This window comes from Onychomys torridus, chromosome 23 (assembly GCF_903995425.1).
Source record: "Onychomys torridus chromosome 23, mOncTor1.1, whole genome shotgun sequence".
Taxonomy (NCBI): domain Eukaryota; kingdom Metazoa; phylum Chordata; class Mammalia; order Rodentia; family Cricetidae; genus Onychomys; species Onychomys torridus.
The window spans coordinates 48476451-48503155 of record NC_050465.1 but is presented as its reverse complement, the minus strand read 5'-3'; the positions used below and the strand labels follow the sequence as shown (position 1 = coordinate 48503155).

Here is a 26705-nt window from a genome sequence, read left to right as displayed (position 1 = left end):
AACTTACAAATGAAGGGATAGGTAACAGGGTCTGGGAAAGGTGTGGTGCAGTCTGGTGGTTCTCTCTCTCTCTCTCTCTCTCTCTCTCTCTCTCTCTCTCTCTCTGGTGGCACATGCCTTTAATCCCAACACTTGGGAGGCAGAGGCAGGCATATCTCTGTGAGTTCAAGGCCAGCCTGGTCTACAGAGCGGGTTCCAGGAAAGGCGCAAAGCTACACAGAGAAACCCTGTCTTGAAAAACCAAATAATAATAATAATAATAATAATAATAATAATAATAATAATCCAGCGTCCAGGATCCAGGAACCAAGAGAGCTGGTCCAACCAGATCTCGGGTCTTCAGGGTCCTCTCTCAGCCCCGCCTTGTAGAGGTGACAGTTACTGAAGCCTCAGTGGGGGTTGGAACTTCCAGATCAAAGCTGGAATGGCTACCCACTACACTAACTTAAACTTCTTTCTGATAAGTATGATAAAAAGTCCCCTGGATAACTTTCAGCTCATTAATTCAGTCTAAACCATAAAAACCATGATCATAGATTTGAAAACCAGTATTAAAATTTATGTGGTCATAAAACTATAAATAACTCATATATAATAAAAATCCGTGTTTTTTTTTTTAATCAGCCAACTTAGAATACCTGTCCTCTTTTTAAGTTAAAGACATGCACTTTAGCAAAGGAGCAAGCTACTGCACTTTATTTAGCCACTGGATTTGGAGAATTTTACTTGTTATTTGTCTCAGCGCTATTTTCTTTATTTCATCCATTCATTCTTTGGTTGGTTGGTTAGTCATTTGTTTCTTTTATTGAGATGGAGTTCACTGTGTAGCCCTGGCTGGCCTGGAAGTTGCTATATGGACCAGGCTGGCCTGGATCTCACAGGCTGGCCGGGATCCACCTGCCTCTGCCTCCCCAGTGCTACAAGTAAAGGCATGAGTAACAAGCTCTTCACCATTTTATATGTATCTGATTTACCCCTTGAAGATATCTGAATGTATTATGCACACATAGTGGCATTAAAAACTAGTGGATACTTCATTGTTTAAGTCCAATAATACTGAACTGAATTCTTAGGCAGATTTAATATATGACTTTTATTGGAGTATTTTCCCACAGGAGTGGCTGGAAGAGATTTGTGAGGAGAACAAGTGGGATCACAGTACCTCCCCCATCATCTGGAGAGAGCTGCTGGACCGTGGAGGCAAGGGCTTGCTTTTGGGAGGGTACAATGAGTTCCTGGAGCATGCCCAGGTATGGGGCTTGCATCGCTTATCTGCTCAAATGTCATTGCTTCCTAAGCCATTGTATCCTCTTTCTCCCAGTCTGTTGTCCATTCTAGTCTTTGCCGGATAGTGCTCTCTTCCCTGAGGTTGAGCTTTTCTTTCTTGCTGTTTAGCTTTACTATGGTGTCACTTCCAGCATGACAACCGACCTGATGATGGTCATCGCTAAGGAGAACCTGCAGACCCATATAGAAGAAGAGCTGGAGAAGGAAACCTTGAAAGATCTCATCATCCCCCTGCAGGTCTGGATTGCCAGGTGAGAGAGTCCAGCCCCAGGATTTACGAGCCTGGGTCTTTATTTTCAGAAAGGACGTTGGGGTGGGGTTGATTCAATGATGAAAGAATACCGAAACAGGTTGGAGATGCGCGCGTGTGTGTGTGTGTGTGTGTGTGTGTGTGTGTGTGTGTGTGTGTGTGTGTGTGTATTCACAGGTCTGGGTTGGTGCATGTATACAAGTGCTTCTGTGTCTCTGTCCTTCAGCATCCATCCCCATGTGATTTAGGATTTACAGGTATACATGTCTTCACACCATCTGAAGAAACTTTCCTGGCATGCGTCCTCTCTGATAGATGCTCTCTCCCTCTTCCCTACCTGCTGGTTTCCTCAGTTCTTCCTCATGCACTCATGAACTGTCTGCAGCCCTGATCCCCGAAGTCTCTTCCTTTCTCCTTCTCAAGTGTGCTCCCCCTTGACCCCTCTCTTCCCATCTCTGTGCTCCCACTCACTCCGTGTAACTCACACTGTCCTTCTGACATGTGCTACCCTAACGTATACCTGCTTTAAAGAAGTGTATGTAATTATGGGATACTACAAACCCTGGAAAGATTCTGAAATTGGACTGTACATATCCATGACTCTCTCCAAAGTGAAAGACTGAAATGGATACCACCACTGCACCCCCTCAAGCCCACCAAGAGTAATAGACGTTCTCAGATGCAATTTCCCGCTCCTCACAGTTGATCATCACTGAAACAGTAGCTCCAGGAACAATTGGTTTCAGATAGAGCACACAACCTCTGCTTATCCTAGCCATCCCTGTAAGGACTTTTCTTTGTGAGACTGTGGGAAAGATAATCTGCCCCCAAATAAAAGCATTCTTTTGTAGATAAAGGTATGAAAGACAACGGCTAACTGAAGCATACATTGCTGTGGGATGTCTTTCTATACGCTATGAATATGTGTTGCTCTGATTGATTGGTAAATAAAGCTGTTTGGCCAATGGCGAGGCAGAATAAGGTTAGGCATTACTTTCAGATTGGAGAGACAGGAGAAGAAAGGAGAGGAGAGGGAGAGAGACACCAGCCTGCTGTCCAGGAAGCAACATGCCAACAGACTGGTAAAGCCACGGAACACATGGCAAAACATAGATTAATAGAAATAGGTCAATTTAAGATGAAAGAGCTAGCTAGCAAGAAGGCTGCCATAGGCCATACAGTTGATAATTAATATTAAGCCTCTGAATGAGTATTTTATAAGTGGCTGAGGGACCACAGGGCTGGGCAGGACCTGAGGAATGAAGGACCTTGGGGGCCGGATGAGACCAGAGAAATCTTTCGACTACAATACATCTTTGTCTTTTCATGAAGAAGCATGGGTACATAAGCACAACAATCTGAAAGGAGTTTTTGTTTGCTTGGTTATTTATTTTTGTTTTGTTTTCTGCATGTGAGAGCGCTCTTTTATATGAAACATCTAATACACCAGCAAATTCTTATTTTGTGGCATCACCAGATGCCAACATGTAGTGCATAGTGAGACTTTCTCATTCCATTTTTGATTGCTAGCCACATCTGGGCAAGTGTGAGAGTTTCCATGTAAACTAGTGAATCATCCTATGGAGCACATGCAGAAATATCTGTTAAGAATAAAATGCATAAGTGAGCAAAGGGCCTAACCATGTTCCATCCAACTTTTGCATTTAACCAGCGCAAGTGCTCATGTGTGCTACCACATAATTCCCCTCTTGGCAAGTGGAGAAGTGTTTGGGATGCACACAAAGATCAGCCTGACCCTGTTTGACCGGGAGCAGATGGAAGGCTACCTGAAAACCCTAGCAATGGAAATTGAGGACTTGGCATCACCTATCCTCCACAGTGTCTCCTTATGCACTAACACCGAGGAGGCCTTCCATGAGGCCCAAGTCATCATCATCCTGGATGACAGCACAGACGAGGAGGTGTACACCCTGGAGAGCTGCCTGAGAAGCAGGGTGCCACTGTGCCGCCTCTACGCTTACCTGATGAAGAAGAACGCTCACGAGTCTGTCAAGGTCATCGTGGGAGGGAAAGTCTTTGTAAACCTTAAAACGGCCTTGCTTATGCAGTACGCCCCTGACTTTGCAGGCAATATCATTGCAGTGGCGCTGGGGGTAGAAGGACAAGCCAAAGCAAAGTTGGCCCGGAAGATGAAAACAACCTCAGCCAGTGAGTGACCAGCTACTGCTGTCTTGTGTGTGTGTGTGTGTGTGTGTGTGTGTGTGTGTGTGTGTGTGTGTGTGTGTTGATGCATGGGTTCAAACAGCAGAGAAGTCTGCATCCTACAGGACCATCCAACCAGGAGGTGTGGCTGAGAAGTAGAAACAGATGTCAGGAGCATCTTAGGAGGGATAAATGGAACCACTGTGGCCCTCCCTCATTCAAGGGATACCACCTAGACTACCGCATCCTCTTGCCTAGCTTTTTCCTGTACACACATACTGTGATCCAGTTTAATTCATAAATTCAAGGCCGTAAGAGTTTAACGATAATAAATAGTGGTAACCTAATAAACCAATGATAACAACATATGGTAATTAAAGCAATCTAAAAGTTACCCACTGCTTATATTTGGAATTTTCCATCTAATATTCTAAAGTGCAGGGCTGGGATTGTAGGTCAGTTGTAGAACTCTTGCCTAGCATACATAAGAGTCCGGGCCATCTCCAAACCTGCTGTACCCTACATTAAAAAAAAAAAAAATGTGTGGTTAACTGAGGCAACCCTGGGATGTGAAGCTGTGGATAAAGGGGTGACTGTGTAAACTTCTTTTCACCTATTTTATGACTTTGTCCATCATTCTAAAATTAGCAAATATTTGTTGTAATAAGATCTCTATTAGTCAAGTGATAATTTTAAACCCAATATCCTATTTTCCCACTATAATAATGGGGAAAGTAGTGTGTGTTGTTTCAAAACCATCAAGGCTATGTTAAAACATCTTTGCCTCCTTTCCCACGCATATGACTCTGAGCAATCAGACTGCTGTGCCTCAGATTTCTCATCTTTAAAAACAGCAACATCCTCCTAGAATTAATGTGAAGATCCAATGAGACAATATCATAATCACTTTTCTATTGCGATGAGACACGGTGACCAAGGCAACTTATAAAAGAAAGCATTTGATTGGGGTCTTGCTCACAGTTTCAGAGGGTGAGTCCATGATCATCGTGGCAGAGAGCATGGCAGCCGGCAGGCATGGTGCTGCAGCAGTAGTTGTGGGCTTACATCTGATTCATAAGCGGGAGGCACAGGGGGGACGTGGGGGCTGCTTTTGAAACCTCAAAGCCCACCCCAGTGACACACCTCCTTCAGCAAGGCTACATCTCCTCCAGCAAGGCCAAACCTCCTAATCCTTCAATAGTTCCGCCAACTGGGACTACGTAGTCAAACATAATGAGCCCATGAGGACCATTATCATTCAAACTGCCACAGACAGTATTTCTAAGTGCCCATAAAAGTTGCCTGATGCATGGCAAAATTTAGGAGATTAAACTTACATGTTTATTATATCAAATTAAATTTTGTTATTGATCTTTCTATTGGTAGAACTCAGCAGCATCTGAAAACGAGACTGGGTCACATTTAATATATTTTAGCTCTTTGCATCCTTTGGTCCTTTGTGTCCTTACAACAACATCCCTGAGGATGAAATTATAGGCATGCTGGAAACAAGAGCTGGGGAGACAGTGGATGTGAGCTGTCCACAGTACAAGCCAATGCAGTGCAGGATGCCTGTGAAGAGCTAACAGAGCCAGTGCTGTTAGTCATCTCTTTGCAGAAAAGCTCAAAGTTCTTCTGTCTTCTCATATCAGCTTCACCGTCCTACCCTAAAGCTTATACTAAGAGTCTTCTTCCTACAAGAAAACAGACAAGAGTTGAATCACCAGGATACAGATGTTAAGTACCTAGATTGCTGGCTAGTTTTAAGCCAACTTGACACAAGCTAAAGTCATCTGAAAGGAGGGAACCTCAACTGAGAAAATGCCCCCCTAAAATGAGGCTGTAGGTCATCCTGTAGGGCATTTTCTTAATTAGTGATTGATGTGGGAGGGCCCCGCCCATTGTGGATGGTGCCATCCCTGGGATGATGCTCCTCTGTGCTATGAGAAAGCAGGCTGAGCAAGCCATAGGGAGCAAACCAGTAAATGGCACTTCTCTGTGGCCTCTGCACCAACTCCTGCCTCCAGGCTCCTGCCCTGACTTCCTTCAATGATGGCCTATAATGTGGAAGTATAAGCCAAATAAACCCTTTCCTCCCCAATAGTTTTGGTTATGATTTCATCACAGAAATAGTAATCCCAACTAAGACAATAAGTAAGTGAATAAATAAATGAAATTATTTTTAAATTGCATAAAACCTTTCTAGAAAATCAATAATTGTAGAATCATACATATTAAATTCCAGTCCTATTCTTTTATTTTCTCCAACTCCTATTCTTTTGTTTTCTCCATAAATATATAACTACCATATGACTATATGATATTGTTTCTCATTCATCCCCTCTATCCTTAAATGTTGTAAGGTTTGGGGCTGGTTTGTTTTCTCCTAAACCTTGTGACTTTGTTTTTTTGTTTGTTTTTTGAGACAGATTTTCTCTGTGTAGCCCTGGCTGTTCTGGAACTCACTCTGTAGACCAGGCTACACAGAGATCTGTCTGCCTCCGTCTCCTGAGTACTGGGATTAAAAGTGTGCGCCATCACTGCCCAGCCCAAAACTTTGTTTCTAAAAGTTCCTCCAATGAAGAATATAATCACCATTATTTTACAAGTGATAAAACCTGCCCAGAGAGTTGCCATTTACACACATTTCTATTTCAGTCTAGAATCAAAAGTGCCTTGTGAAAATCTGAACAATTGAAAAGTTTTCCCTTGGGGCAGTAAAATGTCAAGTGTGACCATGTACATCTGTAACCCTAGCACACTGGAGGTGCAAATGGGCGAATCTCCAGGGCTCACAGGCCAGCCAGTTCTCTCTCTCTCTCTCTCTCTCTCTCTCTCTCTCTCTCTCTCTCTCTCTCTCTTTTTTTTTTTTTTTTTTTTTTTTTTTTTTTTTTTGGTTTTTCGAGACAGGGTTTCTCTGTGTAGCTTTGCGCCTTTCCTGGAACTCACTTGGTAGCCCAGGCTGGCCTCGAACTCACAGAGATCTGCCTGGCTCTGCCTCCCGAGTACTGGGATTAAAGGCGTGGGCCACCACCGCCCAGTGTCATTTCTTAAAAGATATAATGGAGAGTGGCTGAGGAAGATTCCCAGTGTAAAGCTTACATGTGGACACTCATCCATACATGGTTATGCACTGTGTGTGTGTGTGTGTGTGTGTGTGTGTGTGTGTGTGTGTGTAAGAGAGAGAGTGAAGTTGAGCAGCGCAAACAATACGATTTCCATTAGCTATTTCTTTCATGGCAGATTCCCAGTATTCCTTAAATTACCCATCTAGCACACCATTCACAAGGCATTACTAGTGACTGCCAAGCCCTGATAATTAGAGAGGTGAACCCCAGCTTCTGCACAGGTTAGAGAGCTTGGGCTTCATTGGACCAACCCTAGAACAAATATATAGAGAAAGTGTTTCATTTAAGTAAATTTTATATTGATGAACTTTATTGTGATCATTTCTGATTCTGTTCTGCATAGACATTAAAGACGTGATAATTTGGGGTAATATCAGTGGAAATAACTACGTTGATCTAAGGAAAGCAAAAGTTTACAACTATGAGAGCGCCATTAAGGGACCTCCTGGATATTATCACTCTGTGTTAGGCATGATTTTTGACAGGTACAGTATATTTTTTAAGTGAAGCATACTAACAATAGATAAATTAAATGATGTATAACAGTTGAAAGCACTATTAAACATTTTGTAAAGTTTGCACAAAATAACCTACATTGTTCATACACATTTATTTCTGTATTTTCTATTGAAGAACCAGAAAAATCCACAGAATAGTAACTTGTTGGTCCCGACCCCTGTTTGATCTATTCTAAAATGAAGAACTTTTATATTTCAGGTTATCCTGAAAGTAGTCCATATATTCTGTTACAGTTATCTCTGCTGCAAAGCAAATGTCAGTGTAAAGACAGGTATATATCAAAGTAGAAAATAGTTGAAGCATTTGGGGGAAAAGGAGTTAGAATGATGAGCAGGCAATGTCAGACTGACCATTAAGTCCCAAGAGAGGCAGAGCTAAAAAGTAGTGTGTCCCAAGAGCAAGAAGCCCCCTGGGTTGGAATCCTGTCACCACCACTTATTAGTTCTGTGATTTTAGGGAAGTTACATCAAACTTGTGCCTCAGATTCCCCACTGAGAGGATGGAAATGATAACATGGCCTGTCCCGTAGAGAATAAATGGGAAAAACCAATGAATTCATCCAGGGAAACTATGGTGATATTTTATTTGTGCTGATATTTTATTTTTATTTTATGATATTTTATTTGTGCTTTAATAAATAAAGCTTGCCTGGAGATCTGAGGAAATAGCAAGCCATTTTAAGTAAACAAACAAAGTCGGACAATGGTAGCACACACCCTTAATCCTATCACTTAGCAGACAGGATCTCTGGATCGTGGCCACACTGGAAACAGAGCCAGGTGTGGTGGCACATGCCTTAATTCCAAAGGTAGTTAACCAGGGAGGTCTGGAGGTCTGTACAGACAGACAGGAAGTGACAGAGTTGGGCAGGAAGGAGAAGTGATGTAGCTGGGCAGAGAGAGCAGATCAGATGGCAGAACAGCAAGGCATATAGAAATGGCTAGTCAGGAAGTAACTGGCATTTAGAAGCTGCAGAGATGGTGAAGTAAGGTTGGCTGGTGGCTTTCCCTATTTCCCTGATCTCTCCCAGGCTTTCACCGCTATATTTGGCTCCATGTTTATTTTTATTTAATAAGACCATTTAGAAATTCATCTACAGGAAACACTGGCATCATGATGAGAAAGGAGAGCAGCCTGAGCCCCTCTGAAGCACTTTTCTGATAGCAGCCCCAGTTCCCCAACAGTATTTTTTCCTTTGTCCTTTATTTCCTTCCCCATGTTCCCCACACAGACCAGGGCATTGTTATCCATGCCTAGGAACAGTGTGTGCGTTGGGCTCCCTCTCCCAGTACCCAGCTCCTCTGCATGTGCTACTTGACTGGGGTCAAGATTACAGGGATCTGGGGCATTCACTGACTCACTGATAGGGTAAACCTTGCTCTCATCCAGCTGGGCTCATTCCTGAGGTTTTACTTCCGGACCATAAAACATATTACCCCAAATCTCAATGTGATAATTCACTGTTTAATGGATATACTTGATTTTAAATGAAGGATATGACTGGTCCCAAGAAAGCATCTACATATGATTGATTACTTGCAATGAAAGAAATTGTTTCTATAACCTTTGACCTCTTTCCAGTGTTCCATATTTTATTGCTACACTTCAGACTGAAATTTGGTGGTTCCTTTCTGCCCAATTGCATTGTTTTCTTAGGTAACAAGGACACCTGAAGAAAGGACATGTGGGTCATATTACTGTCTAGATGGTGCATATAGCTCCCTGGGCCGAGTTCACCCTTTCCATCCCTCTCTCTGCTGTGAAATTGCTTTATTTCTTTTCTCAAAGAGAATGGATAAGAAAAGACTTTGTGATGATGCTTCAAGACTTGAGCAACACTGGAAAGGAATTTGGAGGCATTTTGGGTGCACACAGCATAGCCACCACACTGAAGTACTGGTATCAAGGCTCACCACCTGGAGAGATTGTTTCCTTGGGGATAATGAGTGAAGGTAATAATTCCTGTCTTAATGCCCTGTTTAGATCATAGCATGGTATTTAAGTTGTGCAGACTTTAGTAGCGCCATAATGCATGCATTCATTCATTCAACTGTTCATTCAAAAATTCAACAATATTTATTGTGAATGTACTAGAGAGGCAGACAAGGATTATACCTGGCTTCTGCCTTCAGAAAGTAAGTGATGGAGTCAAGGAGAACCAGGACTCAAGAAGTAGTCTCATGACATTTTTCTCTCTGTATCCAGCTGAGAAAGAGAAAACCAAACCTATTCTAGGCAGGGAGCAGGTAGTCAGGTCAAGCTTTATGAAGAGAAGGCACTGCAGAAAGTCTCGAAGTCTTTGACGCTGACCTGGAAGGCCAGTGTGGGAGGGCACTGAACACCAATAGCAAAGACTCAGAGCCAGTATACAAGCATGCAAGGAGACCCATTCTTCAGGAGATCGGGTAGCACTGGAAATGTGGAAAGGCTGCTGTAGTCAGACTTTAGCTCCCCAGTAATAACACAGAGGCTTATTATTAATTATTAATTTTATTATTATTAATTGTGAAAGCTCAGACGATAGTTTGGGCTTGTTTCTAACTAGCTCTTATAACTTAACCCATTTCCATTAGTTTACTTTCTGCCACATGGCTTTACCACCTCATCTCCATAGTGTCCATTCTGCTTGCACTCTGTCCCTGGTGTATCTGCCCTTTCTCTTCCCAACATCTTCTGTGCCTGGTAATCCTGCCTAGCTATTGACCATTCAGCTTTTTATTAAACCAATCAGAGTGAAACATCTTCACAGTATACAAAGAGATTATTCGACAACATTTCCCCCCTTTTGTCTGAATAAAAAAGAAAGTTTTTAATTCTAACACAGTAAAGCTATATACAATAAGAACAATTATCAGGAAAGAATTACATTTACAATGCCCAGTCCATTTGCATTTCATAAATTTAGAGAAAATATCTCATTATCTATTCTCTCTTAGTCCAAAGTTTTATACCTAAGCCATTTTTTGTTATAACTTGTATTACCATCCTAAAAATATCATTTTAGATCTTTAAACATCTTTTTAGATAAAAAAAAAGGGGGGGGCTGGAGAGATGGCTCAGAGGTTAAGAGCACTGACTGCTCTTCCAGAGGTCCTGAGTTCATTTCCCAGAAACCACATGGTGGCTCACAACCACCTGTATTGAAATCTGGTGACCTCTTCTGGCCTTCAAGGGCACATGCAGGCAGAAAACTGTATATATAATAAATAAATAAATCTTATTTACTTATTTAAAAATAAAACCTTGAGGTTTTACATTTCTCAACCTTATAAACTCTTATGTAAATTTCTTTTCTGAATTTGGTAACAAGGAAAACTGTAAAACTATAACCATCTAGTCTTCAATCCCCATCAGAGACTCACAAAGGAGAAGATATTACATGGTTAAACAGGAAGTACAGAGCAAGCAACTTCCAAAACTATAAGACAAAACAACCGGCAGCCTAGACAGTCACCCAAGGTTCCTTTGTAACATCGGGGCATCCATGTCTGGCCTACAGGCCTATAATGCCTGACAGACTTTCTGTAAAGCAGGGATTTTTGAAGGACTGTCCTACTTTGTTGACAAAGTTTGGCAGTCACTTTCTTTTGTGTCCAGTTTAGACAGCATACTGTCAGCAGCCAAGGCAAAGGCAGTTTCTTACCCAAATAGCTAGTTTTGCCATAAAGAAAGCAAACTCCATATGGAGGTTCTTTGATTCCCATCATCCTTTTATGAAGTAGATTGGTGCTTCCAGGAGCAGACATGTCTCACTGTCATGAAAAGCCCTACGTTATTAAAATGTTAAAATGTTATTTTCTAAAGGTCTCTGAAGTGCTTGAAGACCACCTGTCTATTTAAAATACATCTCTGACCTTGAAAATAGACAGAACATGACTACAAGTTTGATGGTTATAGTGGACTATTAATCTATATTTCTTTATTGTCCTAAATAGCTTCCAAGGACTAAAATTTTATATTACATTTTTAAATGAACTGCATAGGTGCAATATCTTAAGCAAGAATAGAAGCAATATACAGTATAACAAAAATAATCTTAAGGGTTGGGGATATAGCTCAGTGGTAGAGTGCTTGCCTAGCAAGTGCAAGGCCCTGGGTTTGATCCTCAGCTCCACAAAAAAAATAATAATAATCTTACATTTTTATCAGTATACAAAAATCCATATCAATGTAAAATACTTAAGACTAGTGGTTGTTCAAAATATAGTCAACAATCCACCCTTTAATGTTATCATATCTGTATTATATCCCCCCCCCCTTTTTCCTTCAGAAATAGATTCTTGAATCTAATCTTTGTTTAGCTTTCTCCCTGACCATGACCAATAAAAACTTGTAACTAACCTCCCCTAAACAACAACAAACATCCATAACCAACCAAATGACTAAAAACCACCCACCCCACCTCTTGGGAATGTGGGTGTTGTGTTCTCTACACTACTTCCTGTTGTCTCAGGGTGCTGACATCTTTAGGGGACCCTGAGAAAATTATGATAATGGTTAAGTCCTGGCTAGAATAGTCTGTGAGGCTGGACCACTCAGCCGGCAGCCTTGAAACAGTTCTGGATGTAGAACTCTTAGGAAACTTCAACAGAGGCACTCTGAGAGGCTGAATTTCCTGGGCAACACATTTTCACTGGTTTCATGTCCCCTTGCTCTGAAAACACATAAACTTTCAAAGGTAGCATACATATCTGCATTAACACAAGTATGGACTGTGCACCATACACAAGCCAGCCAAGATGATCTTTTGTTTTGTGTTTGAGCAAGAGAATATATGTTACCTGTCTTGTAGTTTTTCTAGGTTTATTTCTTTATGTCTGTAGCCAGGATTTTCAGAGAATACCCCCACACACACCCATAAAATCTGATCTCTATTAGATTTGAATGAGTCCACAGCTTCTCATTTTCTGTGGAAATAAAAGCATAACCTCATCCCCAAAGTAACATGTTTTTTTAACTTACATTTTGAAGCTAAGGCATTTTTTTAATGTATAGGTTGATTTAACTTAGTTTGTTTTTTTTTTATAATCCAGTGTCTCTCAATAGCTATTATTTGCTCATCAGCAATAAAAAAAAAAATTAAAGTCAATACAACACCATACAGGATCCAGACTCCCTGTATATTTCCCATCTCTACATGACTTATTCTTTTATTATTATTTATAAATGATTTACTTTTTATGACTGTCTATACTCACTTTCTTTTCTTTTTTAAGCCTACACACAATTTTAGATACACTTTAACCTGTTTAGAAGTTTCTTCCATCTGGATCTGTCTTTACTGAGCATCTGCAACATTCTCTGATCTCATGAGACCAATCTTAAACTATGCCAGCTGCCGGCAGGGCTTGGTTTAGTGTATTTAACTGGTGTGAGGTGGAGGCTGGCTCAACCTGCAGGCAGCAGCCAGTAGCTGCACCTCTGTATGATGCCAAGCACCAGCCCACCTGAGAGACTGTAGGACTGGGAAGCTACATCTGGCTCTTCATCCAGAACTTTATTTTGCTTTCTTGGGCCCTGTGTTTGGATATATGAGTCCCCTACATTGGATGCCACTTGTACTTGGAATTTTTTGTCAGACCATCAGCTCCCCAATAATGACACAGAGACTTATTATTAATTATGAAAGCTCAGCTGATAGTTAAGACTTACATCTAACTAGCTCTTATAATGTAAATTAACCTGTTTCTATTAATTTCCTTTCCGCCTCGTGGCTCTATTACCTTATCCACATAGTGCCCACTCTGCTTGCACTGTATCCCTGGCATCTCTGCCCTTCCCCTTCCAGCATCCTCTGTGCCTGGAAATAGTTTCAGCTTTTTATTAAACCAATCAGAGTGACACATCTTCACAGTGTACAAAAATATTCCACACTAGGCTGCCACCCATCACCAAAACTGCAGAGGCATTTTGTAAGCTAACAAATGTGTAAGTCTTCCATCACCCTCACAAACTAGCAAAGACAGTGGCTGCTGCTGTGTCCTCTGTAGGTTCAACCTTAAGCATTTCTTCTTTTCTGTTTTTGTCAATCTTGTTCACTCCCTGATCTCCAGGCCTTGGCTTCTCTGCTGAGTTCTAGCCTCAGTGGGTTGGAAACATGACCACATGGACACCATGATGTCAACCCAACAAACAGCAACCTGAACCTGCTGGCTTCCTTCCCAATCAGCTCCATCCCTAGCATCCCTTGTGTTATCTATAATGCCACCATCTCCTCCTTGTCCCAATTTCAGTGTAGCTCAGAGACATCTTCAAAAATCTCCAGTGTGAGAACTAACATTTGTCTCTCCCCATGCTAACACAGCATGTTGTTCCTCTCTCAGAAGGAATATTCTAATGGGTCTTTGTTGATGCATACATCCTCTTCATTAGAATATCCGTACGGAGGGTAGGGTTTCCTCTGTGTCACCTCCATATCCCCTTGGGAGAAGTATCTTAAGTGACAGTCAGTAGTGAACAGTTGAAGTAGCAATGCCTGAGCATTGCCACGCTGGGCTTCAAGTTGGTTGGTATGTTACCTTTGTGGAGAAACGGGCATTGCAAACCCTCAACAGATACTCGCTTGACCTGAGTTCAGTTTGCTTTCTGGGATTCATACAGAAGAAGGAGAGGACCCCCAAACATGCACATGGCACATGCACACGCATACACACACACACACACACACACACACACACACACACACACACACACACACCTTAAAATCATGTACTGTGTGTGTATCGTTTTCAGCCCTTTTTCCAAATTCTTCTACATTTACTCACATTCTTCCTTGTGTGTGTTCCCTACAGGCCAATTTGGTATTCCCGAAGGGGTCGTCTTTTCTATGCCTGTGAGATTTGAGAACGGAACCTGGGTGGTTCTTACAGACCTTGAGGACATTTCGTTGACTCCACAGATAATAAACAGGCTCGTAGACGATCTGATTCAGGTAATGGCAGGGGACTGCAAAGGAGCTGGCCTTGATAATGATCCTCAGATGGCTCTGGAGGCCAAGGTGTGCATGATTTTCTGGGCTCGATTTACATCATATTCCTGAAAACTATAAAGCAACAAAGGTTTGGAGAATATAGCAAAAAGCATGATATGCATCTGGTTTTATAATTTTCACTATGTTGAAAATATTTGTTTCCAATCAAGAATCAAAGACTTTTTATGTTAAAAAGGATTCAGTGGTTGTTGCCATTTAATTCTCTGACTATAAATTTTTCAACAGGAGAAGCTTGTTGCACTTGGAGACGTGCTTTCTTTTCAGCCAGTTCAAGAAGGTAATCTCATAAGTGTGTTGTTTATTGAGCTAATGTCAAAATGGTACTATAAGGATGTAGGGATGTAGGGATGCAGGGATGTAGGGATGCAGGGATGTAGGGATGTAGGGAAGGCTAGGTGGTTAAGAGCACTGGCTGCTCTTACAGAGGACCTACGTTGGATTCTCAGCTCCCACTTGGTGACACACACATCCACAACTCCAGTTTCAGTGTGTCCAGTGCCCTTTTCTGGCCTCCTTTTTCACCAGACATGCATGTGGTATACAGATATACGCACAGACAAAGTGCTCATACACATAAAATAAAAATAAATCTTTTTTTAATTTAAAAAAAAAAGGTACTACAGGACTGGAGAGGTGGCCTGTGGGTAAGAGCACTTGCTTGTGCAAACATGAAGTTTGAATTGTTAGCACTGACGCAGAAAAGTAAGTGTGGCCACACACATGTTCCTGTAACCCCAATGCTTTGGGCAGGGAAGAGATGGCAAGGTCTCTAAGGCTTGTTAGGAGCTAGCCAGGCTCCATTTCAGTGAGAGAGCCTGTCTTAAAAACAGAGTGGAGAGTGACAAGAAGAGCCATGGTTCATCCTTCTGCCTCTGTGCATACATGGCCAGGCCCATGCACCTGCATTCACACCCGTATGCACATGAAGTGCTCACACACACATGTGCACACACACACACACACACACACACACACAGGTAGGAACTACTTGTTGTAACTGAATTACTATTACTAATATAGATAACTAGAATCTGTATTTTGTTTTTAAACTAAATTGTTAGCAAAGTAAGCTGCTAAGTTCAGCATATTTTTAGAAATAAAGTGTTAAAATGCTAAGGAAATCACATTTTTAGAATACTGTGGCCTCATAAATTTTGTATATTCTACATTTTCTAGTTTTCTAGAATGAATATAACAAATTAGCATACACCAGGTGGTTTAAGACTAAGGTGTCAGGAGAGCCGTGTTCTCTGCAAGCTCTGGAGAAGAACCCTTCTTTACCTGGCCTAACTTCAAGCAGAAGTGCTTGGCAGTGTTGGCTTGTAGCCACATCACTCCATTCTTTGCCATCCTGCACACGTCTGTCTGTCCCATGGATGTTTGTGCTTCCAAATCTCCCTCTAGTCACAAAGACATTAGTCATTGCCTTTAGGTCCTGCCTTAATCCAATATGACTCCATTTAAATTTGCATTTGTATCTTTTTATTATGTCTGTGTGTGTGTACATTCATGAATTTATGTGTACCACATGTGTGCATGACCAGGCAGAGACCACAAGACCGTGTTGGGTCCCCTGGAACTGGCAGTCGTAAACTTCCATGTGGGTGCTGGGAACCAAACTCTGGTCCTCTGCAAGAGCAGCAAGTGCTCTTAACTGCTGAGCTCTCTTCAGACCCCGTAAAACCCCATTTTAAATAGATTATCTTGCTAAGTCTCTGTTTCCAAGCACGGCTACAAGTACAGGTACCAGCAGTTAGAACTGCAATGTATGTTTTGGGAAGCATGGTCTAACCTATTAGACCGTACTTACTTTCAAATAACTTTATTTAAAAGCTGGTAACTATCAATAAACACATTTTTCTCATTGACATTTTCTCTAATCATAAACAGGAAGTGCTACCACCTCTCCTTTTTTCTTCTCTTTGCCATTTTTTTTTTTTTTAAATACTTCTTAAGGTAGCACACGCCTAGCACTCAGGAGACAGAGGCAGGCAGAGCTCTGTGAGTTTGGGGCCAGCCTGGTCTACATAGTAAGTTCCAGGACAGCCAGGGCTCTGAAGAGAGACCCTGCCTTGAAAAGCAAAACAAAACAAATAAACAAAAACAACAATAAATTCACAGCTTATATACATTTATTTACGCAAAGAGCGTTAAACGAATGTCTTTTCAAACCTAAGATTCTCTCCTTCCGCTAATATTTGTGGAGGGCCAACAATGAGCTGACAGCAGAGACTGGAAGTACAGGGTAGAAAAAGTAGGTGGTGGCCATGCCTTACACAAACTACATCTTTGTCTACACCTCCGGAAGGAGAAGCAAGGGGTTCTGGGAGGGCTTATGCCTAGGAATAAAAGAGGAACCCGGGCCAGGAAACCCTAGATGGGTTTGTTTGGAAGAGCTACAGGAGAGCTTGGGTGATCAAGCCTAAGGAGAATAGCCTGAGGAGGAAGAAGAGCCATGAAGAACAGCTAATGGAAGACTTCCGGGAACAGGTGGCAGAGGGCAATGGGATGGGGCAGAAGAGCCAGGCACACAGCAGGAGCAATGAAGCCTGGTCAGTTGTGCAAACAGTTCAGAAAGCAAGACCATTCACAGAAAACAGAGGTATGAAGAGAGTAGCACATTAACATGAAGAAAGGGTGATTTCAGCCAAAACTCAAAATAATGGAAACTTGAAAGCCCCGAGGAGATACAATTTTCAGGACCTGATGATGGACTGACTGACTCTGGAGAGTCCTGGAGGACTCAGGTTCTTTCTGGTTGGGCAAAGACGTAGATTTATTGACAAGGGAAAATGGCAAACAAGAACATCAGCATTCAGAGAAGGGGATATAAGCCCACGAGTGTGTTAGTGCGTGTGAGTGGGATACGAGGAGCTGTAATATGAGAGTAGCTGAAAGTGAGTTGAAGGTCTTACATCCTGTGAAATACAAAAAAGTAAGGAAAAATGTTCTGAGAACTGATACATTTTCTACACAAAATAGGGCTTGACATAAGAATGTCTGGAGACAGGGAACTGGCAACCATTTTAAACCATTTAAACCAGTGACTGGGGGCAGGACAGAGAGGGAAGTAAATTTTAAGTTTGGCATGGTTGCTATCTGTAATGTCTGAACTAGGAGAATGACTCAAAAGAAAAACACAAAGAAAGAAGACCAGCTCTGCTGCAAGAGGGTCAATAAGAGCCCAACAAAGCAGTGGCCATGGCGGTACAGAGGCACAGCTGGATTTGAACAGAGCAGTGGCCATGGCGGTACAGAGGCACAGCTGGATTTGAACAGAGCAGTGGCCATGGCAGTACAGAGGCACAGCTGGATTTGAAAGAGTTACAGTTTACAGAAGTTGGGCAGTCTGAGACAGAGGATAAGAAAAGGCCAAGTGTGTGTGTGTGGGGGACCTAGAATGTTCCAAGTGTAGGGGCTGGAGAAATGGCTCAGTAGGTAAAGCAAAGCACTTGCCAACAGGTGTGAGGATGCGGGGTGGGTGCAGACGGGAGGATCTTTGGTGCTTGCTAGACAGGCTAGACAAATAGTGAACTCTAGATTCAGTGAGACCATTCCTCAAATAATAAGGCAGAGAGCAGTTAAGGAAGACAGCTGACATCAATCTCTGGCCTGCATGCATACACATGTATGGACACACACACACACACACACACACACACACGCACGCACACACACACACACACGCACGCACACACACACACACGCACGCGCGCGCGCGCGCGCGCAAGCACATGCGTGTGCACAGATGCACACATAGTGCCCAGGGCCTTTGGCCTTAGGACATATCAATTAGGACTATCATTCCCTGGAATAGAATTCCCCAACAGTGAGCCCCAAATGGGCTAGAAATGTGGAAATGTTCATCTCAGTCCTAAGAACAGCTTGGGTAAGTTGGGGTCCCCAAGCTGGTTGCCTCCACTGCCCTTGTCATGCACTATGTGTGCTGTCATAAAAGTGACTGGCAGAGCATGGTTAAGGTAAAGAATAGAGATGAAGGAGCAGGTCTTCAGAAATCCTGAAGTGAACATGTCTACTGAACAATGGACACATGCCTCTAAGCATAAGACAGATCTGGGCTGGATAGGAGGATAGGAGCGATCAACAACCATTACTTCTTAGAAGAAACTGGTAGTTATGGGGACCTCAAGGAGCAGGTCACAGTGATTAGAGTAGGAATGCTTCTTCACTTGTGATCTCTCCTCCCTTTGGACTTGGTTTTGTGAACATTACATATCCCCCCCCCCAAAAAAAAAATGGACATACATATCCAAAAATAGAAATGGATGGCTATCTGGAAGGGTGGATGTTAATGTTTAACCACCATTATGAAGAGGGTGAAGCTAAAGGAGAGTGAGAAGGAGAGTCTTCCTGTCAGAACACAGGATCAGTTCTAAACCAGGAGCATGTCTAGTGTTAAGTCTGGAGGATGGGATGGTGATTGCAGATGGAGGTACCTGTGTGGGCAAGGAGAGTGTAGAACAGAACGAGAGGGAAGACCCTGGAGTGAAAGACCATAAGGAAGAAGGGCAACATTGGCAATAACTAATTAAAACGGAGAAAAATTATACAGAAAAGGTACGGGGAGTTCAATGGAAGCCAGAGACCCAAACATAACAGAGTGTGTGGTTATTGGATTCCCTAAAAAGATGCCTGGCTGTCTGGATGCAGACGTGGAACATGCCCCCAAATATTAGTGTGTACTTCCATCCCATTTTGAGAATGGTGGAACTCGATACTGTGTTCTAAAATTATTCTGAGGTTTTTCATACTAACTTTATTTGGAAGAACAAATTTTCTCCCCAAAGGTTCTTCTTCTTCTCATCTTCTTCCCTTTTTTAAAAAACTAGGGCTTTAATTAGTTGCCGGGGTGATTTGGGCCATCAGCATTGAATATGGGATGGAAAATGAGCCCAATCTTGTTGCTTTGCTTAGCTTTTGAGGAGGAAGAGGGTAAGGCAAAGAAGTTTCAAGTAACCATGATAAAGATAGGCTATATTTGGTGGGTCTATATTGCACAAAGAAGGAAAAGCTAACTAGAAATCAAGTTTTCAAAGTCCAACCAGAGGTGATATAAAACGTACCTAAGAACCGATCAGTGAATATTCCAACCATCCAAGATGGTTGCTTTCTTTCAGAATGAACTAGAAAAAAAAAAAAACTGGCAGAAGGCCATTGGTTCAGACCAAAGAGGATTTAGTGGAGTATGGGTAGAATATGAGGATGGGGATTTCAGAGCCTGGCTGATGATCAAGTCCCTAGAACCGAGCCAAAACAAACACAGCCCAGAGGCAGAATGAAGGTGGGGGCTTCAGGCTGTAGAAGTCCAAGGGGCAGCTGGTTTTAACATGAATTCTTTTATTCTTAAAATTTACAGGTCCTTTGGGTGGCTGCCTGGGTTTGGCAGACTAGGGCTGTAATTTTCTTTCTCTAGAAAGAGCTACAAAACTGTCATCCTATATTTGACTCATTGACTGGTAACTGGTCCTAAATTTCCCAACTATACTTGATTATAGAGAATCTTGTGAAGGAATGTGACTATTCAAATTCAGTGGTACATACTGAATTTTTATTAACAAGGGTCTAGATTGCTTCTTACTTTGTTAACTTTAGACCTTGTATCCACTCCAAAAAATAAAACCCACTGTCCCATATATTCCAAAAATAAGAGCATTGCATCTCTCAATTTGGAGATCTCTGTTAACAGCTTGTCAATGAAAAGATTTACGTAGGAGGCTTATGATATCTCTTCAATTATTTTAATATTAATTTTCTGGCCATTAGACTATAAGCTAAATTTTAAAAAGGGTCTCTAACTTCTCCACATATGACAACCAGGAAGAGCACAAGGCCATGAATGGTAAGTAGACTCATGTGGAGAAAAAAAAGTTCCTTTCAATCTAAGAATTTGCACTGAGTTTCAAAGAAAGGAACTTAACCATCTGTGAGCCATAAAACAGTTAAGACCTTCAAAATCCTCATCCCATACTAAAACATAAAATCATACTTTATACCTGATCCTAGCCCAAAGGCCAAGCTACATGAGATCATATGTTAAAGGCATTAATAAATCTTTGTAGCAAACTACAGGATATTCCTTGAGCTCCATGGATCTACTGGTTTCTGTGAGAGGGAGGTTGTCATAGTTAGGGTTTCTATTGCTGTGATAAAACTCTGATCAGAAACAACTCGAGAAAGAATGAGTTTATTTCAGCTTATACTTATACTTGAGAGTCCATCATCAAAGGAAGTCAGGGCAGGAACTCAGAGCAGGAACCTGGAACTAATGCAGAGGCCATGGAGGAATGCTGCTAACTGGCTTGCTCAGTCTGCTTTTTTATAGCACCCAGAACCACCACTAGCCCAGAGTGGCTCTATTCACTGTGAGCTGGGCCCTCCCAAATCAATCATCAATTAAAAAATGCCCTACAGGCTTGCCTACAGGCCAGTTCTATGGATGCATTTTCTCAATTGAAGTTCCCTCTTCCCAAATGACTCAAGATTGCATCAAGTTGACATAAAACTAGCAAACACAGAAATTGTAACCACATAAATGATGTAGGGAAATGACCCAAGAGCCTATGACATGATAAGACTCACAGTTAGTTAAACAGCTTAACAAAACAGAGTTTTGTAGTTCAAAACAAAGGAAACATGATTAGCAAGCTAAACACTCAGAGGGAAAAGAAAGATTCAATAACATGAAGGAGAAAACCTAACATATCTTGAAAATTACTTGGGAACTAAGATGGCTGAAGAGAAATGGATTGGTGTTAGTTCAGGAACAGCACTGTGTTGATTATGAGCATAAGAGTTCCAGAGGTTTGCCATACAGCAGTGTGCATGGCTAGCAATGTTGTGTTGTGATTCCACATTTTTATGAGGTAGTTTTCATGTCATATGTATTTTACATCACAAATAGATGAAGGAGAGGGGGGAGGAGTAATGCCAGGTGGTGAGTGCTTTAAAAACCTTTCAAACAGATACCCGCCTTCAAAAGTAGCTACTGTTTAGCATGGGAAATAGCAGAGCAAAGGGGAAAAATTCAGTTCTGAGAAATGTCTTTGTTTATTCCGGCCATTATTCTAAATATCAGCTGGAAGTTACTTCTCATGGTTCAAGGGCATGCTGAGATGCGGGCACTGGCAAATTCAGTGTGTGGTCAGGGCAAGTTTTAGTATTTGTTTCTCTGTCTCCACATGGGGGACAAACACCAAGGAATTCCCGTGGGCCTGTTTTGGAAGACTGTAATTCTGAATTCACGAGGGCTCTACCCCCTCTAGTCACCTCCCAAAGTCCAACCTTCCAATGTAATCATGAGCAGGTTTAGACATCAACCTATGAGTTGATATGGGTGCAGAACACAAGCATTTGCGTCCTAGGAAGAGGCAGGCCTGTGACAAGAGGCCCAGGCTAGAATGGAAACAATTTGGGGTATCTATCCTGTGGTAACTAGAGTATCAGGAAAGACTTCCAGAACACAAGACATGGGAGTTTGGCTGTAGGGTGATTGATCCTTCCTTCATGTGATTTAAAACAAAAGTGTGTAATTGAAGGGGAGATGAGAGAGAAACTGTAAAAAGCATCTACCAGAGGGAAAAGAACATGGCAAAGAGGTCTTTCAGGTAACCAAGGCATGGCCAGAAGCACATAGTTTCTCCAAAGACTAAGGTATCTGGATTAGGTCAGAGGATGCAAAATGGACTAACAAACCTGGGAAAGTAGATAGGAGTCATGTGATGTTTGGCTATAAGGTTATCAATTCGGCTGGTGGATGGTTGGACAAGCCTGGAATAGTTGGAGGCTGAACTAACCTGGTTATTTCAGTAGCCCCATGGAGGTCTTTTACAGCCCACATCACTATCCAGAGAGCTGAGTCCCAGCCTCAGCAGAGCTTAGGAAGCCTAGACTGAGTCTGTGGAGGCATTATTCCTCCAGGAAGCCCAACCAAGATCAAGCAATACTAATGAGAGACTGGAGTGCACCGAGGCCTTGAGAGGCCCGAGCAAACTGATCAAATCTGTCACGAAGAAGGTGACTGGCTGCTCTCTGGGCTGAGAAGAGGAGAGACTGTACTGCAGAGAGCACGTTCTCTAGAACAGTTCCGATTGCAGCTGCACTGCAGAGAGCACGTTCTCTAGAACAGTTCCGATTGCAGCTGCACTGCAGAGAGCACGTTCTCTAGAACAGTTCCGATTGCAGCTGCACTGCAGAGAGCACGTTCTCTAGAACAGTTCCGAAGCTGCACTGCAGAGAGCACGTTCTCTAGAACAGTTCCGAAGCTGCACTGCAGAGAGCACGTTCTCTAGAACAGTTCCAATTGCAGCTGCTAGTTAAGACTTGAGGCACTTAGCCAAGAGATTCTTACACAGACTAAAGAACTCCAGTCCCCCCGAGTCCTCTGACAAAGCAGAGAAAGTGGCACCAATTTCAGGTTGTCTGGGGTGGCTTGTTGAATGAGCATTAAAATCAATCATACCATATAATTTTCGCTGAATTGTAGAAATTCTGTCTGTTAACTCTGTGGGCAGCAAAAAAAAAAAAAAAAAAAAAAAAAAAAAAATTAATGGTTAAGAAAATTGATTTAATCATCAGGACTTTCCCACGGAAATATTATAAAATTGGTAAAAGAGGGATTAAGAAAAGATATTCTTCCAGTTAACTTGGAAATAAAACAGGATAGACCAGGACAGCACAGGATAGACCAGGACAGGACAAAAGAGAACAGAAGGAAGGGAGGGAGAGAGGAAAGTAAAACAATAGATAAGTAAACCTTATACATATTAATAATAGTATATGCAACATATTAATAACATAATGTGTTTATCAATAGCATGTATTAATCATATATGCTAATTAACATTACACACACACACACACACACACACACACACACACACACACACACGAAGCCAGGTATGGTCTGCTGTGATCCTAGTACTTAAGTAGTTAGCTAACTCTACTCAGAATCAGAAACCAGCTTGAGCTACACAATGACATCCTTTCTCAAAAAAAAAAAGAAAAAAAAAAAAAATTGAAATGAATGGTAAGTAAAAGGAGATTAGGAGAGTACTGTGGAAAGTAATTTTTGGTTAATCTGTATGTACACAAACACACTGAGCTATGATATCACAAACACACACACACACACACACACACACACACCACAATTTTTACCGTCAATCTTGGCACGAAGTTTGAAAGGCACTAACTCAGAATATCCCACAGGCTGCTTATTATATTTGACCCCTGACTTTAGTTTAAATTTTTGTTTCAGAACAAGAAGATAGCGTACAATCCAGTATAGGCCAGGATGAAGAAAAAGATCAAGCTGTGTTGGATGGTGAGTCAGCAGAACTGGGGATGTTTCTGTGATGCTCACGGTCAGGGCCCACACTCCAGTTGTAGAGCATGAGATGGTGGTAAGAAGGCTTCAGTAACAACTCAGTTTTCCTTATGAACAGTATGAGAAAGGGGATGAAAGCATCCACAACCGCTTCCATACTGACACTGCTTTTGTGTCGGACCTCAAACTCCCAAGACACTTCAGCTCAGTCCTGGCCCCGAATGTATTACCCTCTCTACTTTTCTCCACTTAACTCTCCTTTACAAAGCCTAAAATCGCCAACAGGGCAAAAGGGAATCCTCTTCAGAAGGTCCTGAGAAGGGAAGCCAGAGAGACCCAAGTGAAAAATCTCTCTGACACTAAGAACTTTGTTCTCAGTGGTGGAACTGTGGAGCAGGTGGAGAAAACTTGAGAATACCGATACAAAGAAGCAAGTATGTTTTCTGTGTCTGCATACACAGAAAATGTATAAAATAATAATCTAGTGTGCTCCCATTTTTACCATTCTCTTACCTGCATCCCTTTGTGTATAAGGAAGCTGGCCATCACTGAGCAGTCGCCCAGTGACTTACATTGTGAGGCCAGCATTCAGGGGAGGTTACGGAGAGTTTTAACACAGTTATCTGTCTGGACAGCTGCTTGCTCTATTGCACATGAAACCAGGAAAAGCTGAAGTCTTAAACTGAGATTCCATGCAGAGGTGACCTCACATCTTGCAGCTCCTAATGGAGCAAGGCCATCAGGGAAGGGCCGAGGAGGAAGGAGAAAAGAATGGCCACAACAGTCCACATGTTTTAAATACGAATTCTTTGGGTTCTCTAGTAGCTGCAGAGCATTTTTCAGGTCTGAGTTATCAGCCCACCTCTGAAAAGTTATAAAGTCAAGAAATCACAAATGGCAGACAGTAGACAAAGCATTAACACAGTCTTCTTTCTCTACAAATGGAATTGGTTAGTAGATGATCAGGGTTCCATGCAGTATGATTCTCCCCCCAACAACTGCACCCAGCCTCACCGTACAAAGATTCAGCCTGGCCAACTCTTTTAGGAATCTCTTCAATTTAACAAAAGCTATGATGGGAGGAGTCTGTTCTTTCCCCAGGATGAATGACAGGATGAATGGAGGAGCTAGGAGATGTGTTCCGCCCTGTGAGTTCCCTTTGCCAAAGCGTTTAACTGAGTCCGCTCCCGAGAACTCCCTATTTCTTAGGAAAACAAGGTGATAAGGATTTCTCTGTGACTGGCCAGGCAGGGCATTCACTCATCCTTCGAGCGTGGTATTTATATATCCAGCAAACACAGTCCAGTGTACTTGGTACTCTGACAATGCACGACATGATGATGGGCTTTGGAATGAGCTGGCTGCAGAGGACCAGAATTGGTACCCTGAGGCAGGGCAAGGCCCAGAGATGAAAATGTGAGGAGGCTCTAGCTACACACATGCTTCAGAACGAGGAGAAAAGGCAGAGAGAGTCACACACAGGAATAGCCAAGTCAGGGAGGAAGCCAGAATTCACACTACCACGTGGCAATGGTTAATCAGGATCTGGTGACTTCCTGTCACCACGGAATCTGTCCCACATATGCATCCTCTCAGCCACTGAGCCAAACTGCATGCAGGAACCCTTTTGATGGCAGAAACAGAAGTTACTGGTGCATTTTAGAGAGACTTACACATTCCCATGTTTTCTTCCCTTTACAGAATCTGAGGGAAAATTTGAGGACCACCAATGGCTCCAGCCAGATCAGATATGAAGGAATTGAAATTGTAAGAAGTAAAGACCCCTTAGTATCTGCATTTAGGGAGGAGCAATTAAACTGCAATTAACAGCCCCAAAGTCTCAATGCCGTCACTGTACTGCCGGCATCTAATCCCATTTTTGTTGATTATTGCATGTCCCCCAAAACAAGTGGATTCTCATCGATGTTTTAAATATCTTAACATAGTGCTGGCAATCATTGCATCTTTGCCTGGACATCACCTGTTCCTTTCCACCTGACCATCCCGGAACTCACTCTGTAGACCAGGCTGGCCTCAAACTCACAGAGATCCACCTGCCTCTGCTTCCCAAGAGCTGGGATTAAAGGTGTGCACCACTATGCCTGGCTTCCACCTGCCATTCTTAAGACAAGACACAAAGGCCATGTTTGCTCACATTCTCAACACTGAACCTCAACTGATTGGGCCAGAACTAAAAAGAACAGATTCATCCATGTATTCTCCTGTCTTGTCCTCTCCCTTTCTGCCTTCCCCTCCCCCTCCACAAATAGATATGCCTCCATCCCTCTCCACATACTAACAAATTTGGTCAACACAAAAAGATGAGTCATTGGCATCTGGGTCTAGTCAATTGTGGTGACCTGGAAAGATGACAAAATCCATGAGATCTTCTGGGCTAGTCAGGTCACCCACCTTCCCAAAACCCCAGATGTGGGCTGTTTTTCTTCAGAAGTATTTGGTATTTCCAAGTTGTTGCAAAATTTGTAGTTAGAATTTTCCTGCCTGGCCCACAGTCAGGACAAATCTCTCACCTGCCAGGCCCATAGATGCTCACAACCAACCAAGTAAACACACAGCAACTTATATTGCTTACAAACTGTATGGCTGTGGCAGGCTTCTTGTTATCTACTTCTTCTATCTTAAATTAACCCATTTCTATTAATCTATACTTTGCCACGTGGCTCATGGCTTACCAGTACCTTACATCTTCCTTGTCCTGGTGGCAGCTGGCAGAATCTCCTCCCAGCCTTCCTGTTCCCAGCCTTCTCCTCTTCCTTGTCCCACCTACCTTACCCTTCCTGCCTGGCTACTGGCCAATCAGCACTTTATTTATACAGAGTGATATCCACAGCAGTATCTCTGCAACAAATTGCATAGTTGGTTAATATTGACTAACTAAGCTTCTATTACTTGACACATGATACAGTTTGAATAAAAGGAATTTTGAAGAAAAAGCAGATTTTGTTTCCACAGCATCACACCATACAAGTAAAAATGGTGATCTTTTCTTAAAACAATACT

General features: G+C 42.3%; 1 protein-coding gene across 1 annotated transcript in view; it reads left to right on the top strand.

The window, feature by feature from the left end:
• Positions 1 to 25707, top strand: part of Mdh1b (malate dehydrogenase 1B) — a 35002-nt gene extending 9295 nt beyond the window's left edge. The window contains exons 3-11 of the mRNA XM_036173498.1: positions 1116 to 1250; positions 1396 to 1538; positions 3210 to 3706; positions 7172 to 7313; positions 9136 to 9299; positions 14139 to 14278; positions 14564 to 14615; positions 23616 to 23681; positions 25386 to 25707. Coding sequence (XP_036029391.1) covers positions 1116 to 1250; positions 1396 to 1538; positions 3210 to 3706; positions 7172 to 7313; positions 9136 to 9299; positions 14139 to 14278; positions 14564 to 14615; positions 23616 to 23681; positions 25386 to 25438 — 1392 coding nt within the window. The 3' untranslated portion in view covers positions 25439 to 25707. The remainder of the gene's footprint in view (positions 1 to 1115; positions 1251 to 1395; positions 1539 to 3209; positions 3707 to 7171; positions 7314 to 9135; positions 9300 to 14138; positions 14279 to 14563; positions 14616 to 23615; positions 23682 to 25385) is intronic.
• Positions 25708 to 26705: the final 998 nt, after the last annotated feature.